Source organism: Eumetopias jubatus, unplaced genomic scaffold (genome assembly GCF_037043125.1).
Source record: "Eumetopias jubatus isolate StellerSeaLion01/CBP00866 unplaced genomic scaffold, mEumJub1_p1.0 scaffold_16, whole genome shotgun sequence".
NCBI lineage: Eukaryota > Metazoa > Chordata > Mammalia > Carnivora > Otariidae > Eumetopias > Eumetopias jubatus.
In genome coordinates, this window is record NW_028274822.1 from 58,896,946 (window position 1) to 58,912,038 (window position 15,093).

General features: G+C 38.8%; 2 protein-coding genes across 6 annotated transcripts in view; both read left to right on the plus strand.

Moving 5' to 3' along the window:
* Window positions 1-7,155, plus strand: part of NDUFV2 (NADH:ubiquinone oxidoreductase core subunit V2) — a 41,696-nt gene extending 34,541 nt beyond the window's left edge. For all 3 annotated transcript variants that reach the window (XM_088019723.1, XM_028123931.2, XM_028123930.2), the window contains one exon: window positions 3,340-7,155. In XM_088019723.1, coding sequence (XP_087875849.1) covers window positions 3,340-3,433 — 94 coding nt within the window. In that variant the 3' untranslated portion in view covers window positions 3,434-7,155. The remainder of the gene's footprint in view (window positions 1-3,339) is intronic.
* Window positions 7,156-8,191: 1,036 nt separating this feature from the next.
* Window positions 8,192-15,093, plus strand: part of ANKRD12 (ankyrin repeat domain 12) — a 122,346-nt gene continuing 115,444 nt past the window's right edge. For all 3 annotated transcript variants that reach the window (XM_028123916.2, XM_028123917.2, XM_088019724.1), the window contains exon 1: window positions 8,192-8,496. The gene's annotated coding sequence lies outside the window, so the exon portion shown is untranslated. The remainder of the gene's footprint in view (window positions 8,497-15,093) is intronic.

Sequence of the window (15,093 nt, forward strand, 5' to 3'; positions counted from 1 at the left end):
TAGTAACCAAAATATAATTATAGTTATACTCCAAAATACTATTATAGTTACACTTTAAATTAACCAAAGCTGGCTGATTCTTTTTTTATTACTATTTTTATAATAAAGCACTCTGCTCACATATGTAAAAGAGGTGCTCATTGTGAGTCCTTGAAAAACTGGAGAAATTAAACTGGTTCAGCAGTACCTGATTTCTGAGTACCATTACCAGATCTACCCTGGCCAAAATCAGGAAAAGATTCATGTCTCTATGTGGTTCAGAACTGCTTTCTTTATGTTTTTGGTAAATGATGAGTAGAAAGGAAATATTAAACTGATGGTAAGGCAGTGCTTTATTTTGACATTAAATATTTGTGCTGAGATTGTTATTTTCATTTTCTTTTAAGTACCAAAAATAACTTCTTAACCTGCTTTGAAATTACTAATTAAAAAGTAGAAGTTGTTTTTTAGTATGGTTAACTAAAACTAATTTTAAGTCCAGTTTGAATTCTTCATATTTAGTTTTATAAAGATACCTTTTTGCAGAATTCTATGGGGTATAGATAATATGTGTAAAGAAAATATAGGTGGTTGCTTATGGATAACTCTAGACTGTAAAGTCACTTGTTTTTTTATACTAAAAGTAGAGGGCAGTGGTGGGTGTATCTTAGCAATATTAAAAAGATAAGCACTAATCTTTCATAAAGTGGCTTTTCTTTAAAAAGTACTTCTAAGCCATAATGTACAGAAAGGCCAAGTTTTCTACAATGCAAATAAGTTAAAATGATGAATGTACAAGTAGTGTTGGAATGGTTAAAAAACCAGATTTACCTTTTGAGTTGTAGTAAGAACAAGGTAATTAATAGATGGCATTTTAAGCATAACACTTGAGGCGCGAATCATTTTTTGTTTTTTATGAAGTGAAAACCCTAGTGTAAATTGTGAATGGAAGGGCTAGATCACGTGATGCCTCTGGTGTTTGATGTATATTTACAGATAAAATGAGGGGAAAGTTATATGATTAGTAGATGAAACACAATCTGTGGACTTTACAGCCTTTATAGCATTTTAATGTGCATTTTGTGAAGGGTGAGGGAAAGAGAAAGTTTGCAGGCAGACATAAAAGGCCATTGAAACCTCCCCTGCCCTCCCCCCCACTGAAGTGTAGGTCATGGGACTATAATTGCATGGAATAAACTTAAGAAAATGGGCCAGATTACTCTTGAAATTACTTTCTTATACAAAAGTCCAAAATTCCTTAAAGAGTTCAGGCAGGGGCGCCTGGGTGGCTCAGTTGGTTAAGCAACTGCCTTCGGCTCAGGTCATGATCCCGGAGTCCTGGGATTGAGTCCCACATCAGGCTCCCGGCTCAGCGGGGAGCCTGCTTCTCCCTCTGACCCTTTCCCCTCTCATGCTGTTTCTCTCTCTCTCAAATAAATAAATAAATAAAATCTTTAAAAAAAAAAGTTCAGGCAGTGTGCATGATTAATTCTCCCATTTATTGTTCTCAAAACCTCAGTTTTTATAATCTTCCTAAGTGAATCCTTTGTGTTGGTAAAGAAGTAGCTGAGCTTAAACCATAGAGGGAACCTAGTAAAGGGGAAGAAGAAAGTTCCTCCAAAATAATTTCATTATTTCATTAGCAAAGAGCAGCAAGTATACCTGTGTTATTAGTTAACATAAAAAAATTACAAAGCCAAATACTGTTTTTTATTAAGTTTAGATACCATTTTGCCACTTACCCTACATTAATTTTAGATTCAGACAGATAGTTCACAGTAACTGTTTTTTGATCTGGTTTTCATAGTGAACCTATAATGCAAATATAATTTCTGACTTTGTAGGCACTCTTCATTACAATACATGACTTAGTTACTTGCATTGTGTAACGTAATAGATTATGTGGTATCCCTGTCCTGTCCCCTGAACAAAAAATGATTTCCTGGGGCTCTAAAAAGAAACTTGTAAGATTGATGACAAATGTGAAGGGCAAAGCAAGAAGGAGTAAAAAAAGATGTAAACTGAACAATTCTTCAGCTGAAATCTGTGGCAGGAACAGGTAAATTAACAAAGCCAGGAAATAGGAGGGGCGAAATAGGAGAGTGGGTGTGAGCCTGGGCTCTAGCAACAGAGGTCAGACAGGGGCAGAGGTGAGTGATTACCTGGGAAAGTATGTGTGGGGGTGAACAAAAGACAGGTTCTTCTACCTCTCTGCTTACCTCTCTTCATAGATTCTACCTAAGGACCTGTTCCTGTTTTCTTTGTGGCTGTGGGTAGCTACTCTGGTCTGGAACCTGTTTTTGAAAAGTTAATACTACTAATACTGCTTTTAAAAATATGAATACCAATATACTGTTTTCAGTATACCAAACAATACCAATTGTTTTCAGTGCCTCTAAGGAACACCCTTCCTAAATCTTCAAATTCCCATTTCCTTTAATTCCTCTGTTTATTTCTGAATATAACGTATAAGTCTGTATTCTCTTCTGTTCACTGTGATTGTGGATCTCAATCTAAGTAAAATTCAAATATAAAAAGAATAAATGTAATGCTCTAGTTTATTAAAACAGGATTTTTTTAAAAGATTTAATTTTTTTTTTTTTTAAGATTTTATTTATTTGACACAGAGAGAAAGAGAGCACAAGCAGGGGGAGCAGCAGGCAGAGGGAGAGGGAGAAGCAGGCTCTCCACTGAGCAAGGAGCCCGATGCAGGGCTCCATCCCAGGATCCTGGGATCGTGACCTGAGGTGAAGGCAGCTGCCTAACCAACTGAGCCACCCAGGTGCCCCTATTTATTTATTTTAGAGAGAGGAAGAGAATCTCAAGCGGACTTCACGCTGAGCCCAATGCAGGGCTCCATCCCACAACCCTGAGATCATGACCTGAGCTGAAATCACGAGTCAGATGCTTAACCAACTGACCCACCCAGGCGCCCCTAAAGCATGATTTTTAAAAATGTTCTCTGGGCCTGTGTTATTTTCTTATAGTTCTTAGCTCTGATCCTTGGACAGATGGTGAATCCCCTAAGCCTTCATTTTTATATCTGTAAAATAAGGCCAGTATTACTTGACTCATGGCATTGTTGTAAAGATTAAATGAGCTAATAGTATATGTACACTGCTCAGTAAATGGAACTAGTAGTGTTATTTTTCATATTTATGGTGAGTTTTGGTATGTCCGTTTTCATATTTAACTTTTGAAAATCTTGCAGCAGTTGAAATATTTGAATTAAATAATCCATGTAACTCTTGGATGAGAAATAGTTACTTAACTGGGCTGTTGTGAAGTAACAATTATTTTTTTAGGTAAAGATTTATAAATGGTAATCATTAATAGTTTAATGTTACTTGCTCTTTTCAGGAGTGGACGCTTCTCTTGTGAGCCAGCTGGAGGTCTTACCTCTTTGACTGAACCACCCAAAGGACCTGGCTTTGGTGTCCAAGCAGGACTTTAATTTATATTCAAGTGTGAATATTGTCACTGGAGAAATAAAAATGAATCTCCTATCTACATAAACTTTTTATATTATTTGTTCATTTCATGGTGTATACCTAGCAACTTGCTATATAAATGTCATGTTGAAACTTCGGAGTACCATTTTAGTCTTTTGCTATCTCTGGCTAACTATGAAGACATTATTTTATAATGTAGTTAACAGTCACTCCAATGTCATCCATTTTCAACTGCCAGGTCACTTTTATCAATATTAGATTATTGTGAAGTGAAAACTGTGTCAAATTTCACATACATTTTGCTTTTCCATCTTTAAAGCCAAGTCTTAACATGATCTTTCTATAGACCTTGTTTATGTTAGTCCTCCCTTTAAACATTTTTAAATTTACAGCGCATAATTGTTAACTATATTTCCAACTGGTAAGTGACACCTCAAGCAGAGGTGTAAGAGGGATAAAGTAGTTGTCTCTAGAAGTATTATCATTTTTTAAATTTTTTATTGTTATGTTAATCACCATATAGTACATCATTAGTTTTTGTTGTTTATCATTTTTATAAAAGGAAGGCACTTGGTTATTGTATACTCCAAGTATATAGAAACTGGGCAAAGAGACGAAGTACAATCTGAGTTGGAAAGAGCAGTCGATACGCAAAATACATTCTTCAGTTGAATGCATATTTCAACTTAGAACAAAGGATAAACCTGTGTATTATATACATTCAGGAAACTAGCTATGGTGCATTAGTTTTGCAAGTTGAAAAGAAAATTAATAGCTTGAATGCATGGATAAATCTAAATCAATCATTTCAGGATTTCTCAAGTCCTTGTTTGGCCTTGTTCTTCTGGCAGACTAACCAGTCACTAGTAGTAATTATGATGCTTAAAAACATGATTATTTTTAAAAATATCTTTAAAAATTAGTTTTTGTTTTTTACATGCGAAGGTAAACAATAATTTCTTAAGTGGCATAGAAAGGTAACACAATGAAAATGCCTCTCTTCTATCCTAGGGCCCTCCTGACCTATTGACTTTTATAAAAATGCCTTACTTTGACATTTTTTTTTTTTTTTTACTAGAAGAAAAATTAGAAGTGGGGAAACTTCAAATACTGGGTGAAAAAAAGATGTATTAAGGATGTGCACCTATTATCAATTTTTATGTAATATTTTAGAAATAGAAAATTAATTTTAGATTATTATAACTATAGGCATACTGTTATACCATTATCAAAACATATTCTGTAGTTCTTAGATCATCACTTATGTTGTATTGCAGTAGTAATATATTAGGATTTTGAGTCTTGCTTAATTTTTTTGCCTATTTTTCTTACCCTATCAGTGTTAAAATACTGGTTTTAATGGTAGTTTTCTGATTAGCTTTTAAAAACACCTGGCAGGTAAAATTTTATTACAGTAATCCAGGATGGTTTTAAAATATATATGAACGCACTGATTAAAATTTCCTTACCCATTTTCAGAGATGACAGCTAAACCTGGCCTATTTCTCAAACCTGTAGGGAGAGGTAGGCATCATTTGTGTGTTTACCACCACTTGCTCCCTCATTTCCTCTTCTCAGTTCCTAACTGTGCTGTTTTTCAAAAAGGGGGTATTTGAGGAGGAAATCTTACTGCTCTTTAATGACAAAAATAAACAATTTATCATTCTCTCCACTGACAATCTAATACCGGTTTTTTGTAGCAACTACTAAAAGTTGCTAGAGGAAACTACTGATTGCTCACAATTACTTGCTGTAATTGGATGGGGCCACTGCTCCAGAAAATCCAACACCACATAATGTAACAGTTAAAAGCGTATTTGCTACAGAGGCATTACATATGTATAGACTAAGTCATATAACAAGCTATGATCTGAGATTGCATTTTTCATTTATTACATTCACCTTCCTGAAATATGGCAGGATTTTTTGAATGATCTGAACTGGACTTAATGTAGCAGAACTTAATTATAAAGCTGTGAAGAACTAAGTAAGATGGTAAGAGGGTATATTTTGCAGAATGGCTTCTAATTCAGATATCAAATACAGTTGACTCAAACAATGCCCTGCGTTGGGGGGCTGGGGTGGGTAGTAGGGGCACCAACCCACCTCTCTCCGAATTGAAAATCCTCCTGTAACTTTTAACTCCCCTCAAAATTTTACTAACAGTCTACTGTTAACTGGTAACAGAAACAGTTAACACATATTTTCTATGTTACATGTGTTATATACTGTATTCTCACAATAAAGTTACAGAAAAGAAAATGTACATCTACCTTACCTATTAAAAAAATTTCATATATGAGCAGACCCATGCAGTTCAAACCCATGTTCAAGAGTCAACTGTATACGTGTTTTAAGTGTCTGCTTAACTTTGGCTAAGACTTGAGTTTTAATGCTTAGGGTCCTTGACCTTTTAGTACTATTATGAAAACTTATTTTACCCACTTGCTGAAGATTTGAGCCAACAAAAGACAGGGCTATGCAATTAAGTCCCAGCAGCTTACTAACCAACTAGCTTGTGGATATAAACTTGTTTTCTTCAGACTTCTTTTGAGACATCTATCTGTAATAGCTATAATTTCTTGATTTGTATTTCTAGTTTCACATTGAAAAGGAAAATTAGCTCCTCTTGCCTTCCTAAGTATCATGCGGACCTTTTGAATAATAAATTGTGGCTCATTTATAACTTGCCTGTATCTTAATATGAACATTAAGAAATTTTTTTGCACCTGTCCCATTGAGTGTAGTCAATACAGTGCCCTGGAACACAGCTGTCTTAGGAATCTTTCATATATCCAGTGATTTTTTTTTTTAAAGATTTTATTTGACAAGACACACACAAGCAGGGGGAGTGGGAGAGGGAGAAGCAGTCTTCCCGTCCAAGCAGGGAGCCTGATGCCAGGCTCAATCCCAGGACCCCTGGGACCATGACTTGAGCTGAAGGCAGAAGCTTAACAACTGAACCACCCAGGCACCCCATATATTCAGTAATTTTAAGCAATACGGTTGTACATACAGTTATTGCCATAAATTATGGCTAATTTACTTCAGCAAATTCACGATTACTTACCTTTTAATTTTGAAGTGAGGCACTGCTATAGAAATAGCAATTGCCATTGCCATCAATACTAATGACCATGATTTAAATGAGAACTCAATGACTTGAAGGTATGTTAGTTGGTTAAATTTTTAGTGGGTTTCTTTGTATTTCATGCCATTAACAGTAGGGGCACCTGGGTGGCTCAGTGGGTTAAGCATCTGCCTTCAGTTCAGGTCCTCCATGGGGCTCCCTGCTCAGCAAGGAACCTGCTGCTCCCTCTCCCACTGCCCCTCCCCCCACCCATAAGCTCTCGCTCTCACTCACTCAGATAAATAAAATCTTAAAAAAAAAATGTAACAATATTCCACCTCTAGCCTAAGGTGCTCTTTTACTCTTCACATTGAATCTAATGTTTTATAGGTGGGAGAAATCAGGAAACTAGGAAGGGAAAAAGTAATCATTAATGCAAGTTTATAATTTATATAATTTGTTGAGATTTAGCTTTGTGTCCAGTAGTGACAAATTTGTAACTCCATTAAGTCATAAATAGGTGCTGTAGTTTAGAGACCATTATTGATGAGGGAGGTGGTTTCCGTCCAATTATGTAACCCCTCTGGTGGTTAAATAAAAGCATGTACAAACTGTGGCAGATTAACCTCGATGTAAATAAAAGTCAGAATAAAATGGTTTCCATCTGATTATGTAACCCCTTTGGTGGTTAAGTAATGTACAAACTGTCGCAGACTAACCTCGATGTAAATAAAAAGCGTCCATAAATAAGAGTACCCGCTGCTGGTAGGCCGAGACCTTAAATTTTCCTCACGCACTCTTCTCTAGTACTCGAGCAACTAGTTCCCTCTGAAATATTATCTCGGATGTGAAGAGAATTGCTTCTCTAAAAAGGTCACTCGAAGGTGTGAATGGAAGAGAGCGTACTCGGGGGTTCACGGTGTCCCCGCGACAGATGCACGTTAATGCACTTTCGAACTGGCACTGGGACCCCGCCTGGCGCAGGTGAGAGCGGGCGCATCGGTGCGCCGCCGAGCTCCCGGCACGCGTCAGGGTCCCCTGGGCTCCAGTACAGGTGCTGTCCCGCCGGCGCGCAAGCGCACTGCCGCGCGGACGGGCTGGCGGGGGGGGGCGCCCGACGCGTCCAGCCGTTCGCAAGTGAGAATTTAGGGGGCAGATACCCTGCCTCTGCCTTTAGACATATTTTTCCGGGTTCGACCTCACAAACTCGCCCACCCGCCCTGCAAAAATAACATGTGAATACCCTATGTTCAGCCTCTTCACCGCCGCCGCCATTTCCAGAAGTTTCCAGTCACATCCACTGCCATGGTCGCGACAAAAAGAGACTTCACAGCTCTCCAGCCCCGCAGCGTCAGCGGAGTCTGCGCTGCTTTCTTGCGCATCCCTAGGTTCCCCCTCTGTTTTCGGGCCGATGACGGCGGAGGGAGACGGCGATACTGGGTGGGTGCGGTAAGAGCCGAGCAACTAGAGAGGAGTTCCGGCCTGCACCCCCGCCGCCTCTCACTTGGTACCTTCCGACTCCTCCGCCCCACGGCTCGGGAAGCTTCTCCATAGAGTTGAAAAGAGCGGCGGGGTAGCGGGGAGGGGCCGGCGGAAGGGGCGGGCAGGCACTGGGGGCGGGGCGGTCACGCCGCCCGTCCCGTGCCCGCGGAGTCACGTGCCTGTGTCGCAGCCAATCGCCGAGCGGCGCTGTCCTGGGAGCGAGGAGGCTGTGGTGAGAGACGGACGGAGACCGGAGATGTTTTCAAGCCCGGCCTCCGCGGCGTTCGTGGCGGTTGCAGCGGCGACGAAGACAACGACAGCGACGGCATCACCGAGGCACTCGTTCAGGGGGTAAACCCTCCTGCGCCGATCGTGCCTCGGGTCCGTGAGGGTGAGGGGGGCGTGGCGACAGGCGAGGAGGAAGGAGGGGCGCGGTTTCGAGCCCCGTCCCCGGCGCTTGGGAGGAGACCCCTCAGTTCTGCGCTGCTCCCGTCCCCCCGTCCCCAGAGCAAGGTAGGGGACGCGCCCTGCCCACCCTGTCTCGTGCCGGCCGGCCTGTCCAGGAGCGGCCCGCGGCGCCGCAGGCCTGACAGTGACAGGCCGTTAGTGGCCCCGGCGCGGGTCCGCCCGCCCGCCGCCGCCCCTCCAGGAGTCCGGAGGAGCCGCGGCGCGGCCGGGAGCTGCTAGCAGGGCGGGGGCGGTGCGGGGGGACTTGGCGGGGCATCCCCCGCCGCCGTTCCCGGGGCTGGGCTACCGCCGCCTCCCGGAACATGGCGGGGTCGGAAGGAGCGTGCGTGCGAGTGTGCGCGGCCCGAGAGGGCGCCGCCGGCGTGCCGCGGCCGGACCCGGCGGGGCGGGGCGGGGCGGGGAGGGTAGGGGCGCGCCCGGCCCGCCGCGCGCGCCCGCCCGCCGCGAGCCAGGGTGCGGGCGCGGCCGCAGGACACCGCTGCGGCCCCTCCCGGAGGGAGCGTCGGAGGTACCGGGGTCCAGGGGAGAGGAAGATGAAAGGGAGAAGGGAAATTGCCGCTTTAGTAGTCAGAGGGGAAAGGAGAGCGGCACGCTGCAGCTCTGTCTTAAATGCCAGTGTAATCTATCTTTGCCGCATTGGGCAATTGGTTCTTTTCATGGTTCTGCAAATGCTCATTCTAATGGTGTTCGTAGACCCTTGGACCACGTCAGGTTCTTAGATCTCATTTTGAGGGGTAATATGGTGTGACGCATCCTCGAGGATCCCAAAGCGTTTAATAAACGGTTGTACAAAGAGGTTACCGAAGCCCAGCTGACAGCTGTTTTAATAATAACAGAAACAGTTTGGGATGGGAGTTAACACTATTGCACCAGTTGAAACCGTAGGAAACATTTTAAGCAGTGTAGTCGTTGACATTGTAATTTCTACTGGACACCCGCGGCTAAACTGCGAACGCGGGTGAAATGGGTTGCAGATTCAGTGATGTGTAAAGCCTTGGAATTATCTGTAATCCTAAAGTTGAAATGAACCTGTGTTCTTAGTCGTACTCCTTTTTTATTTTAAAAAGGTTTACGTAAATTATGAAGGAAGGCGAAACGGTAAAATAGCTATTTTAAAATAAATTGACTCTTTATTAAAAACATATGCTCAAGTAGGCTGTTACAAATCTCGGGCACTGATCTGTTTCAGTTTCTTCAGTCATTATACAAAGGCTTTCCTGGAGATTAGCTCAGAACTGGCAGAACATATGCTCTATTGGTGCCAAGTGGCTTAAAAACAAAATGAGATAGTGTTGACTATATAAGATCAAGTCATTATATTAACTAATCTTGTTGGGAAAAGTCTTTAATTTGGGCTAAACGCAAAAAAACATTTAAAGACTCAAAATGTTTCCCCAGATTATAGGCAAGAGGAGAAAGGTTTTACTAAAAATCTTTTATAAAGTTGACACCAAGTACTAACTAAATTTCTTTTAAAGGAAGGTGTGCAGTCGGTTTGACTAAAATCAAGCTTAACTACTCAGGATATGTGTTATATTTTAGGGGCAGGCAAGGTGTTAAAATTGAACTAAAATCTAAGTGTTAAGTGGTATTCATGGAAGGAAAAAAGGAAAAAAGAGAAACAGGATGCCTTTAATGTTCTTCATCTCATAGTTGTTAGTATGGTTTTATGAGCAAGCAGAGCTGGGAAAGTGAAAATCTAGGGTTGAGTATTCCATTAGGAATATTTGAGGAAGAATAGAGAGAACTAAAATACTCCAATGAGGAAACAACTTAATAGGTGAAAATATGTTATTCAGTCTCTCTGGTTTTCTTGAATATCAGGAATATCAGGAAGAAAAGAAAAAAAAAAGCCAGAATTTTGTTTGGAGACAAATGCCTCCTCAATGGAATGAATTTAAAATGAAGATGTTTTTATCAAGGTGCTTATATATTCCTTTTTGGTCCTATAGAAGTTGTTGGAAAATGTGATAGTCTTCTGAGGTAGATTGTAGAAAATGGGAGTCAGTGGGATATTTGAAAAACACTTTGTTGGAAAAGAGGTCTTTATTCTAAGGAGTAAGAAGAAGAATAATAAAAATGTTCAATTTGTTGGCATTAGTTGACTGGTAGTTAAATTTTCCTCATTCTCATGTTTAAGAGCATTATTACACTGAAAAGAGAATGATCTATGAGATTATTTCCATCATAGTCAGTAAGAGGTTTAGGCTGTTTTCTGTATATAAACTTGATGATACTGAATCCGTATCTATCAGAAAGGCATGAAAAAATTGTCTGATAATTCGAATAGGTTGCTTAAGAGTTGTTCACATCATTTTGTGACTTGGAACTTTTTGCTAAAATTAACGTTGAAATGTATTTCTAAAATGCCTGTGTTGTGTAAAGGGTACAGTCATGGTGATTTGTCCTTAGAACTGGAAGGGAACTCAAATTTTCTGGTCTCTTTTCCTCAAGAGAAATTAAGTTCTGGTAAGGTGAAATGACTTACCCAAGTCAGTACAGCCTATTTAAAAAGTCTGTGGTTGGGCCTAGAGATTCCTTTCTGTGAAAATGCTAATACCTCTTTCTTTAAGAAGTAGTTTTATGGAGTAGTGGAAAAAATACTGAAATATAAGTGATAAGGCCTCAGTTTAAATTCTTGATTTAAATAAAAAATCTTGATTTATTACTTCCTAACTGTGGTTCTTGACAAATCACATTAACTTTGAGAATCTTCTTAATCTACAAAAAGTAGTTTTCCTAAATAATTTACAGGGTTGTTGGATGGAACAAGTATGATTACATATGGAGAGCACAAGGTAAAACAGTAAACTTCTATACATATAAAAAGTGGCAATATTTAAGAAATAGTTTTACTGTGTTACAAGGTGCCTAGATCCCTAGGTTTTTGCTTAGCCTTAGCTTTATTGTTTCCAACACCTGCTGTTTTACAGATTATAACTCCCTGTAGATACATTGTCTGATCCCCACTTAGTTCTAATCTTAGTAAAGTCTCTTATGAACCTTTTAAATATTGCAGTTGTTAGAGCCTGACTTCCTCTGGAGAATATGAAGTTTCTCCATATAGCATTTGAAAACATTCTCATTTACACTCATGCATACATAATCTGTTTCTTTAACACTGGCTTTTAAAAAGTAATAGTGAAAGTATCTTAGTTGCAATGTTAATTTGTCTGTTGCTAGTTTCCACATATGGCAGTAACAGGAGATAATTTCCTTCCTAAACTCAGCTTTTGAATGGTGTGTTGAGGTTATCTTGTACATCTAAAAATATAGAAATGTTCAGACAGTTTTTGTTTGTTGGCTTTAGGTGTTATGTTTAAAGACCTTTTCTTCTAGTGCTTTAAATTGATAATACTGGAAACACATATGTGAATATTGTTTATTGTGTTATGTAGATTACCTGTAATCTTGAAGCTAAAAGTTATGAAAAACATTCATTGAGCACTTAGAATATGAATGTATCTGTGTTCAAAGTTTTAAGTAAAATATTTAAGATAATTTTCAAAATAACCCTGTTAAACAGGTACTATTATTATTCTAACATATGGCTGAGGAAAATGAGGCTTTGAACTGTTAATGCGATGTGTAGATATTCACAGACCTAAAAAAAAGTGACAGACTGTTATTGTTCCCGTTCTTAACCGTTTGTCTGTGCTCTGCCTCTCATTAAGAGTGTTTAGCTGATTTTGAAGTTTTAAGGCAGTGTTTCTTAAATTTCAGACTTTGTGAAAATGTCTAGGGGCCAGCTATTCTACCTTCTACTGTGTTGGTCAAAAAAACAAAACGAAAAGTAAACGCTTTATGAGAATCTTGGAAGGTAGGCAGCAAGCCTTTTCTGAGATGTTGAGATAACTTGGGGTTTTTTTATGTTAGTTGTCAGAAGCAAATTAATCTCACCAGCTACAGAAGGACTAGGGTTAACATTACAAGAGTTGATTTTAACAAACTCCACCTTGATGATGGTGCCATTTTTCTAAAAAAATGTATGTGACTGGAGAAAAAAAGATCACTAACCAGACTCATTTAGGACTTTTTATAAGTAATTTACTTTTATAGTAAATTTGTCCATTTTAGAAAAATTGCATCTAAGACTAGATTTTCCAATTAATGAGACCCTCCAAAATTCCAAGAAATTCAAACTCTGAAATTCTTAGAAAATTAAGTTTAAACACAGAAATGCTTCCAGATTGAGATAAGTAGAAGAGGTAAACATGAAGCTGCAAGTAATAAGGTGGAAATAACTTCTTTTTCTTTGGCATCTTAAGTACCATCTCTTCGTTGGTCAATACCTTAATATTTGCTTATTGCACAAAAATTGTTTCAAAATATGTAGTAGTTTACTTTTCTGGCTTTGGTTTGTATTTGGGCCATAATTGGGGGAAGTGTCACAAATATTAGTGATAAATACCATATTTTCTCTTTTTAAAGATTTTTTTTATTTTTGAATAATGTCTATACCCAATGTGGGGCTTCGAACTTACAACCCCAAGATTGAGTCACATGCTCTACTGATGGAACCAGCCAGGCATCTCCAAATATCATATTTTTAAACTATTTTGTTACTTGAGAGAGGTGTGAGAGAATCTTGTAGCTTCTCAGATTGTTCTTCCTCCTACATAGGAGTTTTGTCTGCCTCCTGAATTCTAATAGAGAATGAAAACCATGCATGTGTGGTTCTCTTTTCCTAGAAATAGCTGTATTGACTCAGGATACAAGATAATAGTATGTAAGAATTATGGTGCTGTGTACTTCACGAAGAATTTTTTTTTTTAATTTATTTGAGAGAGTGTGCACAAGCATGAAGGGGGGTCGGGGGGGAGAAAATCCTAAAGCAGAGTCCCTGCTGAGTGGGGAGCCCAGTGTGGGGCTGGATGCCAGGACCCTGAGATCATGACCTGAGCTGAAATCAAGAGCCGAAATCAAGATGCTTAACTGACTGAGCCACCAAGGCGCCCCAGTTCATGAAGTACTTTTTATATCAGATCCCTTGAATTTCCCAACTACTGTGAGATCAGTAAAACATCAGTTAACCTGATGGTGTTGAACCATGGGTAGGATCCAGGTTAAAATTCTCTGGCAAAATGCTACTCTTGAAATTCACTCGAGAAAGAGAAGCATTAGCAAATCTAAAGGAAGAGAGAAAAAAACACACATACTTTTATTCTCTTTTCTACCAAAGGCACGTTGTACACAGCTTTCATTCTATTTGTTATACTTTTTCTGTTTGAAACTTAAGCAGGTAGAAATACTAAAAACCTTCTTTATACCACTTTACTAATTAGTGGTGATGATAATGACAGAGGAGAAAATTAAAATTTTACAGAATGTTTCTTACCTTAATTTGCACAAAAATATTATAAGGTGGAAAAAAGCCTTGTTACATTCTGTTGTTCTATACCAAAGTCTTGCAACCTCTGAATTAAAGTAAGTCCTTTTTACCAGAGTTTAATTTTGAGTATTTGAAAGTTACTTGGTGATCAAGTTTAATTTTATTGAGCTTCTGTCCTTAAGATACTGTTAGATACTTTCATATATGTTATTTTAATCAATGATGAGAGTAGGTATGTTACATATCTAATTACGAAGATACTTCAAAAAGGTGTCACTGGAATATTTCCAACTTTATCTAAAGTTGGAAATGATACTAGTACTCATGAACTAACTTGAAATTTGTAAGTGCTATATAAATGTAATTTTGTTACTTTAAGAGAAATTTTTCTTAAGATCAACCTAATTCATTCATAGATTTATGTTGAGGTGGGTCATTCAGTGGTGGTTATTGAACCTTCAGAAATTATCCCTGACTTCCCGTGTTCATCCCAAGAATAAAGATGGATGTTCTCTTTAAGTTGCATTGAACAGGACAAAAAAAATATCTCTTTACTGAGTTTCTATTTGTCCTCATATCATTGAAAGTAAACAGGAATGTTTGACAGAAAATTGGCTTACTCATTCTTCCTTTCCTTTGTCCTTTTTCCTCCTCCTGGCTCCTCCTTCCCCCTCAGACGCCAGTGTGCCTTTGCTTTTGCAAACACCCAGTGGAAAAAATCTATACCTGTTGGTTGACAATTTAAATTTGTGTTATTAGATTTAAGTATTACCGCTATATTTTATATTTCAAGGCTTTTGTCTTTAATTATGGTATGAATATTGATTTTAGCTACAGGAATTTGGGTATTAGCTAATATATCAGGAAATAATCATTTGCATTTTGTCTTCTGTGAATTGACACTTCATATCCTTTGGCTATTTTTCTCTCTTTGTTCCTTCTTATTGGAAATCTCCAAGAGTGGCAATCAAGTATTTAAACAATTTCAAAAACACTTTTATTGTGTTTTTAAATTATAAAAATAATATATGCTTATTATTAAAATAAAAAACTATGTAATGAAAGAGTTAACAATTCTCCGACCTCCCCCTCTGGTTATTCTTTGTATATTAGAGATTGTTAATCTTCTATATGTTATAATTATTATAACATTCTGTATGTTATATTTATCATTTGAATCAGAACTTGCATTTTGCAGCCTTTTGGCAAACCCCAGAAGAAACTGGCTCTCTCCAAACTGTTAACCTTACTGACATGATAACTCTTTGGGCTTTTTTATTATGCCTTCACACCCCGAGTCCAAGAATTTC